This window comes from Lipophrys pholis, assembly GCF_963383615.2.
Source record: "Lipophrys pholis genome assembly, chromosome: 1".
NCBI lineage: Eukaryota > Metazoa > Chordata > Actinopteri > Blenniiformes > Blenniidae > Lipophrys > Lipophrys pholis.
In genome coordinates this window covers 32,705,600-32,719,185 of record NC_137635.1, presented here as the reverse complement: position 1 = coordinate 32,719,185, position 13,586 = coordinate 32,705,600, and the positions used below count along the sequence as shown (strand labels likewise).

The window sequence follows — 13,586 nt, the reverse complement described above, 5'->3', positions numbered from 1 at the left end:
TAAGAAGGCTGAAAAAAGGCAGAGAGATGTTTGTGGCGGCTCGATACCTGCTCATCAGACCAATAGATTTATACATCTAATGAGATGATCAGCCTGAGGCCGGTGGCCGTCTGTTGGGCAGCCATCATTTACTGTGGCCTGCTTTGCTCTGATTAGACGGTGGGATCTGCCAACTTTATGACCAAAACCTGTTTTTTGCTGCTTTGCACCAAATAAGATTTATGTGGAGCTGCAAATCATGTTCAACACAGCTTATAAAGTTGCATATATATATATATATATATATATATATAGTTTTGCTATATATAAACTGTAGCTTAGTTAATGAAGTTTCATGTGAAAAATGTAGAACTGAATCTTATTAAATCACACTTTTTATTAGTGGATTTAACCTTTTTTAGTTGTTTCAGCTATTTTATAGCTTTTCTAGTATCGTTTGTCTTTCATTTTTCTTCTTCATTTTCACCTCTTCTACCGGTCTAAGGCAATTTGGCTATTTGAGGCATTTTAGCGATTTCAACATGTTTTTAAAAAAAAAAAAAACAATTGTGGCCGTTTTAGACTCCTCAGCAGCTCTATTCTCTAACCATTTTGACTCATTTTTTCAGTCTTTTCTTTTTGGCCGTTTCTCGCCAGTTTTAGACATTTTAACTGTTTTTCTTTCAACTTTTTCATAGACCTTATTAATTCATGTAGAGTCGTCATTTCTTTAATTTAGCTTTAGTTGATATAAAAACAAATGTGGATCATGCAGAGGCAAAATAACATCTGTAAGTCTCTCTATTTCTGTCTTCTGCTTGAAGATATGATGAGTCTGTAATGACAAACCTCAACTATTTAAAGGGCCCTCCAAAACAAATCTGAGTCTTGTCTAAAGGCCTCAAAATAGCAGACGTTAAGCCCGGGCAGGTAATAAATAGCACAGACACTTTGACGGATTCTCAGCCTGTTATTTCGATTCGCTTTCTCCCGTCTAGGTGGCAAAATGTGTCCCCTTCAGGAAACAAAAATGACAGCTCCTCTCCTGTAACAGACACGTGTCGAGATGAGCTGTGGGCCGGCCTATCCTCACCGCCTCTCAATCTAACCTTTCATTTCGCACGCAGCAGAGTCTGAGCAGCGAGCCATGCGTCTGCTCGTCCCAAATGCGACCCTGCGAAGCTGCGGCGGGAGCGTGGCGTCCCTGCTGCCTCGCGTCTGTGCCATGTAGGGTACAAAGAGCCACTATGCTTGTAGTAGTGGAGTCAGTAAGACCTCAGATTCCAGGGGACAGCTGCTGCACATGCACGTGCACCGCACATGCTCATGCACACATTTCAGGCATGCAACTGCCTCCAAACACATGTACCAGGCGTCTAGAGTGCAACCCACGGGGTATAAAAATAAATAAATAAATAAAATTAAATTAGATTTTAGGCGTGTTGACTTCTCTTCACTGGACAAGTTTGCACTTTTACTTTACTATTCAGTTACAATACAGTATTAAATGTACGTCTTTGTCATGCATTCACACCATTGTTGATTGCATTGTTTTAATTAAAGAAACAGGTTCTTAGCTTGTCCCAAACTGAAGAAGTGGGTTGCATTTTGCAGGCCTCTACTTTAAAACAAGCTTCTTTGTCTCACCTGACCACTAGGGTCTTGCTGATATGACTTTTATGTCCACTAAGGACGAACACAAACCACCTGAACACAACGACCTCAGTGAAATTTTGACTGGAGGGGGCAAAGGCTTTGTTGGCCGGCCTTGGACTGGAGTCAACAGTTTTGATGCAATTTTGTATCTTTGACATGTTGCCTTTGCTCCTTAGAAGCTCAAATTCAAAATGTGTTAAATTTAATGAAATAAAATTTAGTGGTATAACAGGGTAAAAAGAAAACAGTTCAAAAAGGCTTTACTTCAAGGACAGACTATAAAGTGCCATTTCATATAAGTATATGAGTAATAAACATCATAATTATGATCTACTTGTTAGTAATTTCTCAAAAATTTTCTCAGAAAGCCTCCTGGCTGGGTAAAATCCTGAAGGAGGAGTGTTCGTGTGGCACTCCTTCAAACTTCGCACAACATTAAAGAGCGTTTGCGTTTTCAAACATGTAATATTTGCCTTCAGACAAGCCAACAAGTCGTCACATGTGAGGAATACAGCTTCCATTCATAAATGAGTAATGAATTCATCATATCTTTCCCAGCGACGAATACTAGCAAATCTTTACAAATCAAAACGAAACTTTTTTATGATTTATTTTCCATTATTTTGGCCAAAACTTAAAGTAGCTCCATATAGAACGAACTACAGTGATATCCTCTTCTATTACAATATGATAAGATAAAATAAGATACACCCAGGAATTTTAATCTTGACAGATTGTTTAGTTTCCAATCAGAAGGTTGTGGGTTTGATACTCCCATCTCGTCCTTGTCCTTGAGCAAGACACGAAAGCCCAAGTTTACACAGTTAGTGTGTAAGTGTCTTGCATGTCCGCCCTTGTTATTAGTGTGTGAATGGCTGAATGAGATGGATCTTGTGAAGCACGATGAGATTGCTGCAGTGGTCAAATTTGATAAAGTCAAGTCGAAATTTCACTAATGCTAGTGAGTACGACAAAATCTTCTCATTGCAGCACTATATTCTATAACAAATAGTTTTCTCATTAAAAATGGTCACTCATTTGTTTGGGTTTTTTTTAGGGGGGGAGGGGTGATCCAATTAGGCACTCATAGATAAAGACTATATAAAAATGTATAGTTGCATTTAGGTTTTATTTGAAATGTACTCAGAATATTTTGAAAATGTATCATTCTTTATTATTGTTTATATTGAATCATAGATAGATAGATAGATAGATAGATAGATAGATAGATAGATAGATAGATAGATAGATAGATAGATAGATAGATAGATAGATAGATAGATAGATAGATAGATAGTCTGACAGACAGACAAAAAAGATAACAGTTAATACACAAAGCACTTCCGATTTTAAAATCTATCAAAATACTAAATGTATTAAAACATTTTTTTTTTTACAATATATTTTTCTGTAAGTGTTTTGGACATGAATTAAAAATCATTAAAAAAAAACATCGGCTGACAGTTACAACAGTTGCAGACTATAGAGAAACTTTAGAGATGTGTTGAACTCAAAAACTAAAATAATCCACAAAGTAGAAAAAAATTGAACAAAAACTCTTCAGGAAGTCTGGAATTCAACAAAAAGTGCCTGCTTGGAGACAAAGCAGTGAGAGAGCTGCTGCTGGTGGAGGGTGGGGCGGGGTTCTATGTGGTTGGGGGCTGCTCATCCTCCCACACTTTAACTCCCCCCTGGTCAAGCCGCTTGTTTCAATGCTTTGTGAATCACATTCATACACTTTGATCAGAATGCGTGTTTTCTAATCCTCCTCATAAGGTCTTACTAAAGTAAATGATCTATTTTCGGACGCGCCACCGCACGAGGATCAGAAAACTTTCAACTTTGGCGAGCTGCTGCGTAAAATGTTCACCGTTGGGATCTTATCCAGAATCCCATCTTTCCCCCGAACATGCAGGAATACATGTGTAGAACACATCCACCCGCCTGGACTGCCTCTTCCTCCGCTCATTGGGAACGTTAAAGCGCACTGCAGCCTCCCTCCTCCCCTCTCCGCTGTGGTTTTACGCTTTTGATCCCCGAGGGACCTCGCGTTTTACATTCCTGGCATTCCGACCTCAGTCCCTCCTCGGTTACTTATTATCGCCGCCTGCTCTCTCTCCACAATCATTTCACAGCAAGAGAGGAGCGCAGCAGCCCGTCCGTAAGGGGAAGGACGAGGGTTTTAAGTCAGGGAGGAAAAGGAAAACTTCATGGAAATAGTGGAATCTGTGTGAATTCAACACCGAGGACGACATTTCTTTACGATGAGAGCGTGAGCTGGTGAGTCTTTTTCCCTTTCTATTCCACAGCAGAGTCAAAACCAAACAGTAAACACGATCTTTGATATCAATCTGTGGGTTGTGTGGTACTTTATTTGTTTGTTTGGGTTTTTTACAGTGTTAAACAGGGCAGTGTGATAGAGGAGTAAAGTTATTTGTCGATGCTGTTTGGTGCGCTTTTGCTCCCCCGTGAGAGCGGAATTTTTGGCGCATGCAATTTTTTTTTTTTTTTTTTTTTGGGCTGCTGTGAAAAATGTCTCCACATCTCTGTGCTGTCGCTGTTGGGAACTCCCGTTTTACATGATATTTCAGGCCATTATGTTTACTTACAAAGCCTCAGATTCATTTATGATTCACTCAACTTTGTGCTATATTGTATTTCGAGAATTGTAATATAACAATTGGTGCCACCATGAAAAGATTTTCATTGAAGTTTTTTTTTTTTGTGTGTTCCAGGTTCACAGCTGTTATATTTAAGATTTTCACCCACTGAAAAAAGCAAAGAAACTGATTATAAGAGGGGGTTACTCCATCCAACGCAGCACTATGTCATCCACTGAAGAGCCGTCTGGCACGGTCCTGCACAGGCTCATCCAGGAGCAACTTCGCTATGGAAACCCCACAGACACCCGCACCTTACTCGCCATCCAGCAGCAGGCCCTGCGTGGAGGCAGTGGGAGCAACAGCGGCCCCAGCAGCGGGGGCGACATGAGCAGGAGCCCACGGTCTTCTCTGGAGAGCCTCACGCAGGAGGACCCACTGTTCCCTCAGCTCACTGCGAGGCAGGAGCCGCAGGGCGAGGAACACCAGGGGGACTACCATCACTCAGAAAGTGGCTACCCCCTGCACGGGGAGACGCTGCCGACGTATGAGCAAGCCAAGGCGCACTCGCAGTATCTGGCCTCTCACTGGGCAGGTGCGGGCCCCGTCAGGCAGCTCCACGAGGGGAAGCTTCTGCATGACGGGGCCTTCCATGAAGAGGCAGATTTGATGGAGCTGAAATGCAGTCACGTGCGGTCGCTCAGTGAGCATCGCATGCAGATCTCTCTTGAGAGGAACGATGCGGTGGCCAAAATGGAGGCCATTAAGATGACCTCTCACAGCTACCCCGAGCTTCCTTACTACGTCCCGCAATGTCCTCCGAGCTCAGGGCCGAACATGGATAAACGCAGCCCGCCGCCAGAGTACTCGGTCCCCATCCAGGGCCAAGGATTTATCCCACACCAGGTCTCCGAGCCAGCACAGGCTCAGCAGCACAGGTACAAAAACAACCATAGCTGTGCCTGTGTGTATGTTTTTCTGAACTACTTTTACATACACTTACATCATGTGTCATATTTTCTTCTTCTTATTTTTTTTTTAAGAGAGGCCGACCCATTTCTTTCTATTGTGTTTCACATGCGTAAACACATATTTATCAATGTGAGTCACATCATAGCACGCATAGCGATTCACATTTCCTCCTCAAAATACTTACAAGGAAGCAAGTCCAGCCCTGTAGGTGTTTGTAATAGTTTGCATACTGCAACTGGATACCTCAACATGCTTGTGTTGGCTTAGATGCTATAAAAGCATATACCTCATATAGAGTCAGCTTTTGCTGAGTTTTGCTACAGAGTTTGACCTAAACTCATTTCCCTCTCTCTTTCAAAGGTATGTCCAATCTGGTCAGCCAGCAGAAGCCCCCTGCTACAACTCATTTAACAGCCTGCCCCCTGCTGGTCTGGAGGAGCCAAACCAGGTGGAGCTGCTTCTGATGGAGAATGAGAGACTGAGGCAAGAGCTGGAAGCTCACAGGGAGAAAACTGGCCGCATTCAAAAGGTAAGAAAGTTACAAATCTGTCTCTCATAGGTGTGTTGGATGGGTCAGAGGATCCACAAAATCCACAGCCACAAGGCTGCCTCTTTTTCACATATTTTTTTACTTAAGATCCCATATAAGCCAAATTTCATTGTCTTAGCTATTAGAAATTTATTTTATCTATTCAGAAAAGAAAGTAACAACTCTACAAAGTGGATTGAGCTTTGTTGAGCTGATTGTTTTTAACAAGTTACACTAACAATTAGGGATTTAACTTGCTGAACCATTATGTTATGGTATATAATGGTTACAGTAAAAAAAAAATGATACAGCCTCTCTAACGTCCTATGATTAAAAACAACAAAAACAAAGAAAGCAGCAATCAGACAAGCAACATTTTACAAAAAAAAATATCAATATTGAATATCCTCTTGGGGATATTCCCTTCTTTCTGCATTGATCCATTCTATTTATTTGATGCAGAGGTGCAGCCATATTAGGACACTCCAGGGGGGCTGGTGGGGGTCAATAGTCTTGCTCAGGGACCCATGGCAGCTGTGGGATTTGAACCTGCAAAATCCTTATCTTAAATCTGCTTCTCTAACCTCGAGGGCACCACTGCTTAAATGACTTTGATTTGCAATTGCATGAATGAAGATATTTAAAAAAAAAATAAACCTATCACCTTGCGGTACTCTAAACTACCCCTAGGGATACTACAACCACCAGCAAAGATAAAGGATAAGTAAAATAAGGGGCTCTCAAAACATTATTGACTCAAATAATAGTTAAATTCAAATCAGTTCTTTGCTAATCCTTAATCTCATGGCACTTACATTCATATGCAATACATAGAAAAAACAATCTCACATGAGAAAAAAATGAAGAAACCACCATCAGAGCAAAACTTGGTGGTGACGGATTTTTTTTAACAGCAAACGCAGTTTCAACATTGATGGAGAGAAGCAAATGTCAGCTAGACCTACGTTTTGTTTAGGCCCCCTTTCTCGCAACAGTTTTCGCAATTCAGCAATTTTAGCTCACAGCAATAACAAGTCAACAATAAGTCTATATATGGTTTTACCCTTCACACTAAAAATGGGAAGTGAATTTTGTCCAAAGAGGAAACAGTGGTTATGCTCTGACTGACCATCCAGACAAAACCCTTGCTTTCAACCACCTGTCGATGAAACACAACCCTAGCAGACAGTTGCTGCCCTGATATCCAACCCCAGGCACGCTCCCTCATCTGGATGGACAGATGAGATCAGCAGCTGCTACCTTCATGCCACAGAGGCACAGAGGTCACAGCCTGCTACTGTGTTTACACACTCCTTTCATTGTGTGGCTGGCCGAGTGGAGGCCAGAAAGTGTGTGTGCCTGTTCAAGGGAGGCCATAGATTTTCAGCGCTGGGGCTTGACACGCAGCCAGTCGATTGGGTTGTGACCCCTGTGCAGCTAATGAGTGGGCGGGTAGGGGTTGAACATAAGAGGCTGCTCTGTTAAGAGGGGGGGGGGGGGGAGTTCCCATTTTTTCCCCAACCAAACAATTTTTACTGTTATTTTCTCACCTTTTGTGATGACAAAATGGAATATTTACACATTTGTCATGTTTTAAGCAGCTTGAGTGACATTTGACACCTGAGCCAATCTTTGTAAAATCCACTCTCTGTTGGAATTATGTCACATGGCCCTTGCCTCGTCTCCTCAGCCTTAAAGAATGATAATTGCCAGGGTTGGAAAGTTTTCTCCGTCAGGCCGCAGCCCTGAGTAAACATGCCTGAGTGACTGCTGTAATGGTGGGTGTCTCTCTTTGCCGTTTCCACAACCCAGGCACAGGCATGCACACCTTCCCTCTGCTGGCAGCCCTCCCAAACCAGTGTGTGTGTGTGTGTGTGTGTGTGTGTGTGTGTGTGTGTGTGTGTGTGTGTGTGTGTGTGTGTGTGTGTGTGTGTGTGTGTGTGTGTGTGTGTGTGTGTGAGAGAGAGAGACTCTATGTGCCTGTGTTAACTTGTGTTTTTTATGTGCACGCTCATGTGCACTCACACACCTGGAATTGTAGCTATCAGCCCTCAGGAATGTAGATATAAATCAGTCTCAAAGGGAGTGGTGCAGGCTTGAATTCCTTCTCAGAATTATACCACACACACATACAAACACACACACACACACACACACCCACACACACACGGGTGCATGTATTTTGTGTTTTCTTGGCATTACATGAACTTTACCGCATACTTCAAACTTAGCAACAAGCCTAACCTTAACTTAACTCCAACCTTTTCCTAAAGACATATTCACTTTCATTATGAGGTCTTCTTTTTGTCACCCACATGGTGGGGGAGTGAGCATAACATGGGAGTATAAACAGATTGAGGTCACCACAATACTGATAAAAACAAATACACACACTCACACTCGCAGTACAATCTTTGTGGGGACTTTCCAATGATGTAATCAATATTTTTTTCCCCTTGCCCTCACCTTAGCCATCATCACTGAGTGCCTCGCTCTAAAACTAACCTTAAATTAATTATAACTTCAGCCCCAAAGCTACACGTTAACTATAAAAAAATATATCAACTTCGTCATAGCCCAGAGGTTTTGGCCCCACATTGTAGGTTACATACCACAAATGTGGTATGATCCAAGTTTTTGGGCCTCAAAAAGACATAAATAGAAGGCCACACACACACACACACACACACACACACACACACACACACACACACACACACACACACACACACACACACACACACACACACACACACACACACACACTCTGAGTACCCTGCACACACTTTTATACGTGCTTGAATGTGTATTTATGTACTGTACCAACATGCATCAACCTCCCTGCCCCTTTCTGGCATGTGAAGTTGGCTAACCAAAAAAAACTTTTTCTTTACCTTTTCCACTTGTGTGCTCCCTTTCTTCCTCCCCTCCAACCCTCCCCTGTCTCTTTCTCTCTTTTCTGTGGCCTTGTTTCAGTTGGAGCAGGAGATCCAGCGTATTTCAGAGGCCTACGAGACGTTGATGCAGGGCAGCAGTAAGAGAGAGAACTTGGAGCAGACCCTGAGGCGGAGGCTGGTGGCTGAGATCAGGAGACTGCAGGATTTCAACAGAGACCTGAGAGGTACTAATACAGAAACACATAAGTAACCTCTAATAAAAAATAAAAAAAAACATTGTGGTTTAGTCTAATTTCAAAACTTTGTTGCATCACAGAAAACTTGGAAAATGCCAGAACTCATGTTGCAAAAGAAGTTGAGGCAGCTGACCACAACCAGCACATCATGGCGAAACTCCTTGAACAAAGTAAGTCTGCTTGGCTGAATTCCTCTCCACGGCTCTCTGCTACATCCTCCTTTTTAAATCAACATGCTTGATTGGACTGGATTACTGCATAGCATGGGGCCCATTTTGTACCTAAGGGCATCCTATATGCTGGAATTTCACTTGCATAACCTTGGCTTACTCGGTGAAGGAGTTTCAATAATAGGGAATTCAAGCCGTGCATGTCTTTCCAAAGGGAAATGAACTATCTCTAAATCACAGAGGAGCAGTGGAAGTGGTGGAAATGAAGCTCTCCTCTCCTCCCACCTGTTGTGAGCATGATTTATGTTGTCTGTTTAAGGAACTGGACTCCGGCAGAGTGGTGATGTTTGTATGGCCTTGATGAGGAATGCTGTGTGCTATGTGGGTCAAAGGGATAGGGCAGCTTTCTCTCCCCTTCCTCCTCCTTCCTCCTCTCAGCATTCCACAAGTGTTTCACAAAATGAGGGCCACTGGGCACCATGTAGCAGCTCTGGTACTTATTACTGGACTTATGAGGGAGAATGAGTGGCATGTTCATAGATATTTTCCCTTTTTAATGAGAAACTACTTTCCAGACATAACAAGTGCAAGTATTCACTTGAAGCTAAATCCTTGACTTTAATCCTCAAGCATTAATACGCATTTAACCCAACCACCTCTTTTTTTTTTCTGTTTGCTTCAGATGAGGAGCAGAACTCCGAGCGGGAACGAGTAGAGCGTGAGCTGCAGAGGTTGCGAGCCACGACGGAGGAGCAGAGCCTCAAGGCGAAGCGGCTTGAGGAGGCCCTGGAAGCGGCCCGGGGACGGGGTCGTCAGCTCGAGGAGGAGCTCAGGAGGAAAAGGGCTTATGTAGAAAAAGTGGAGAGGCTTCAGAGCGCTCTGGCTCAGCTCCAGTCCACTTGTGAGAAGAGGGAGAGTCTGGAGATGAAGCTGAGGACGAGACTAGAGCAGGAACTGAGGAGTCTGAGAGCTCAACAGGTAAAAAAAAAAACAAAGAACCCTCACATGTGAAAAGTTCTGGTATGGTGCTCTAAGCATTGCATTATTTTCAATTTGCTTCAAATGGTCCCTTTCTTGTACCCCAGAGGCAATCCCAGCCCCCAGGAGTCACCATGGGCTCCCTCCAGGAGCGCCTGCGTGAGCGTGAGGAGCGAATCCTGGCCCTGGAAGCAGACATGGTGCGCTGGGAGCAGAAGTACCTGGAGGAGAGCACCATGAGGCAGTTTGCTATGGAGGTGGCTGCCACAGCTGCTGCACAGAGGTACAGAGCCTCTGCCATCTTTGCGATCCCATTTGAAGATGTCCCGTAGCTCATTTCCATTTGAATTAAAGTCAGAATGATGGTTTTTTTTACAGAGACACTACCATCATTAACCACTCACCCTGCCACTCCTCTAACAACAGCTTCAACGACGACCTGCCAGTCGCAGACTACAGGAATCAGGAGATGGAGAACAGGTGGATACCTTTCCAGTGAAAAATCTGTAGAGAATTCTCACTTTTCTGCTTGTTATCTGCTCCTGCTCACGCTTCTGCTATGTGTTTAGGATCCGCGCTCTCTATGCTCAGATCTTGGAAAAAGATGCTGTGATCAAAATACTCAACCAGAGGCTGCACCAGGATCAAGGCCGGAAAGATGAGCCAAGCCCCCGAACAAACCTCCTGAATTTAGCGGGGGCTCCTCTCCGACCCGCCTCCTCCACTCCTTCCATCAGCACGACGAAGAGCTACGCCAAGAGCAGAGGTGAGGAGCGTTGTCTTTCTGTCCATCTTCACAATCACACACACACACGACTAATTCAGAGTCACAATTTGACCCAACGCATACGTATGTAGACTGTTGGTGGAAGCCAGAGCACACTCAGATGCCGAGGGAGAACATTCAAAGTCATTCCAGTAATATTCCAATCCACAAAAAACACTGCGAGGCAAAAATGTTCACCACTGGAACACGTGGCCTGGAAAAGCATGACTGTGCAAACTGCCGCAAAATGAGCTGCAAATAAGATTTTCTGTGTAAATATTATTCATAGAATCATTGTCATCGTCAATCATTGTCAAGTTCCACAAGGTAATTTTCTTCTGCATGCTTGTTTTTCTTTTTTTTAGGTAAAAGCCTTTCAGATGATCAGACTTTGCCAAACCTTCAGTTCTCATCTCAGTCTGAACCTGGAACGTTAGAACGGCCGTTGGAGGAACCCAAACCCAAAGAGGCTGCCAGGACAGCCAAGCTCATCAGTGGTGAGTGCTCTATTAATTATGCTTCAGTTGATTTGTCCACCGGGGGCCGATAATCCAATAGCAGTGCTACAGAGTCCACAAAAACTCTTTTTGTTTACGTGAAAGGAGTTTTGGCCTCGGCCCACATTGATTAACTACGCCGCGATGTAAGCAGCCAATCAGATACCACCTGCTCAGGTCATAGTTCATAACACGAGCGCTGTGGAATGTGCACGCTTAGGAAATAATGTGGATCTGTTGACTGAGCACACTCACCGCACTGAGCCTGTTTGACTGTGGAAATTGTTTGTTAACCTTTGCGAGCTGAGTATGTTTCTCCACCTCTAAACATTTTCCTAACTATCCTGCACCTCTTTCTGTTTCATTCTTTTCCAGACAAGGCAGTGCCTAAGAAGTTGCTATTGAACCCGTTCAGAGGTCTGGATGAACTCGAGTCGGAGGCAGTAGAGATCTTCATTTAGAGAACGAGGAAGTCGATTTTGAATAGACTGAACAATTCTGGGTTTCTGTGAAGAGTGCGTGAGAATGAGACGAAATATTGGATGCACGAATGTCACAGAACGAGGCCGAAATTTACTGTTTTCACTATTTTAGAGGCAGAGCTGGACTCCATCTCACTTATTCTCACCGAGCTGAGCAGCTGCAGGCAGTTTGCGTGGCAGAGTGAGAAAAGAGGTTTGTTCTGAGGTACTTGGACAGTATTGTGGATTGTAAGATTGGCAACATGTTCTCAGAGAGTGTGTGCCAAAATATTTATATAAATTTATATATTTGCTGCTTTCCCCTCCTTAATCATCCCTTTTTTTGTTTCTTTGTCTAATCCAATTACAAAGCTACATATTTATCTTATCTGGTATCCACATTCCCCGATTATTAACTTAATCTTGTGCTCCTCTAGATAAATATTCAGTAAGAGGTTATTTATGTGACCAGCATTCCCCGCCTTTAAAAAAAATAAAATAAAAAATACAAATCTGGACTTTAATCCAAACAATCTCCTCCCCAACACGTAATGTTATTTCTTTGAAAGACTACCCTTTGTTGATTAATTTAGGTTGATAACACTGATGATTTAAGTGCTCTTGCTGGTTGTATTTCCTTCTCCTCAGTAGCTGGCTCTACGGAGGTTTTAAACGGGTTATGATCAGTGAGCTGCATAATATATAGAAGGTAATTTATTTGTTTTGCCAAACTGACACAGGCCTGATGTTGTAAGTTTGAATTTTTGGGATGGTGTTGCATCATGGTGTTGATTTCATCATCTTCTTTCACTGATGCGTTTTTTTTTGTTTTTTTTTTGCCCCCCTCATAGTATGTTTGCATGTGTGATGACATTTTGTGAGTGTGTGTCCTGACGTTGGTGACTCTGCTGGTTTTAGCCACCACTGTGGGGCAAAAAAAGGTGAAAACGCTGTGTTGTTGTTTTTTTGTTTACTGTGAGCTTTGAACTAACAAACAGGTTAATTATTAATATTATTATTATATATTTTATACAGATGTTTGTATTGTTATTTTAGATAAAATAGTGCTTTGAGCGGGACGCCAAAGATTTTTATGTATGTTTGTTGTAAGTTATGTGCTGACAATCACGGTCTTGTCAAGCTGTACACAACCAACCAAGAAGTGTTGACTTCAAACGGACATTTCTGTGAACTTTTAACAAATATGAAGGTTTTTACTGGTGAATACATGCAACATTTCATAAAAGCAATAAAATATTCCTGAATAAATGAACTGGCTTCTGAATTACTGGATATACAGTACATGGTTGCAGCTCCGGAGTATTTCTCGAGTGACCAAATTGACTTTCCTACAAAATCCTGTTTCAGTGTTTTGTGTTTAACCTTTTGACCTCACTCATTGGTAAATCCTCCATGGTTAAACCTAAAATAGTCGTGTCTGGTCCTTTTTAAACACAGGTTGCTTCGCAAGTTAAAAACACAAGTTGGTGTGCTAAAGCAGGGTTTTCAAACATAAGGCCCGTGGGCCAAAACTGTCCCACAAGAGGCTCTACAGTAATCCCACCCGCCAAACCTTCAAGCAAATTCTCAACATTTCAAAGAAAACACAGATTTTCATTAACAACTTTCAGAGTAGCGTATACAACGCAGCGCTGAGAGCCAAGCTGTAGCAGCAGGACAGCTGGCTACCTCATTGCTCAAACTCATGTTGTCAGTGTGAGATTGTGAACACATGCATAATGCAACAGTGATAAGAGAGGGTTTTTTTGGGACATTTCAGTGTATTTTGCACAAGGACGTATCATTAAAATTGGCTTTCTGTTCAGATTGTTGTCATTTTCTGTT

General features: G+C 42.7%; 1 protein-coding gene across 2 annotated transcripts; it reads left to right on the top strand.

Annotated features, from left to right (window-relative positions):
• Positions 1 to 3,598: 3,598 nt before the first annotated feature.
• Positions 3,599 to 13,004, top strand: amotl2b (angiomotin like 2b). Of its 2 annotated transcripts, none has more exons than XM_080478627.1 (11): positions 3,599 to 3,915; positions 4,371 to 5,173; positions 5,568 to 5,736; positions 8,713 to 8,857; positions 8,950 to 9,039; positions 9,722 to 10,017; positions 10,125 to 10,300; positions 10,396 to 10,497; positions 10,587 to 10,783; positions 11,149 to 11,280; positions 11,656 to 13,004. In XM_080478627.1, exons 2-11 carry the CDS (start codon positions 4,461 to 4,463, stop codon positions 11,739 to 11,741), a joined length of 2,106 nt encoding a protein of 701 aa, XP_080334753.1. In that variant the 5' UTR covers positions 3,599 to 3,915; positions 4,371 to 4,460; the 3' UTR covers positions 11,742 to 13,004. The 2 variants fall into 2 exon arrangements, with proteins under 2 accessions (XP_080334753.1, XP_080334754.1); XM_080478628.1 differs by having other exon boundaries at positions 10,444 to 10,497; positions 11,656 to 12,227.
• Positions 13,005 to 13,586: the final 582 nt, after the last annotated feature.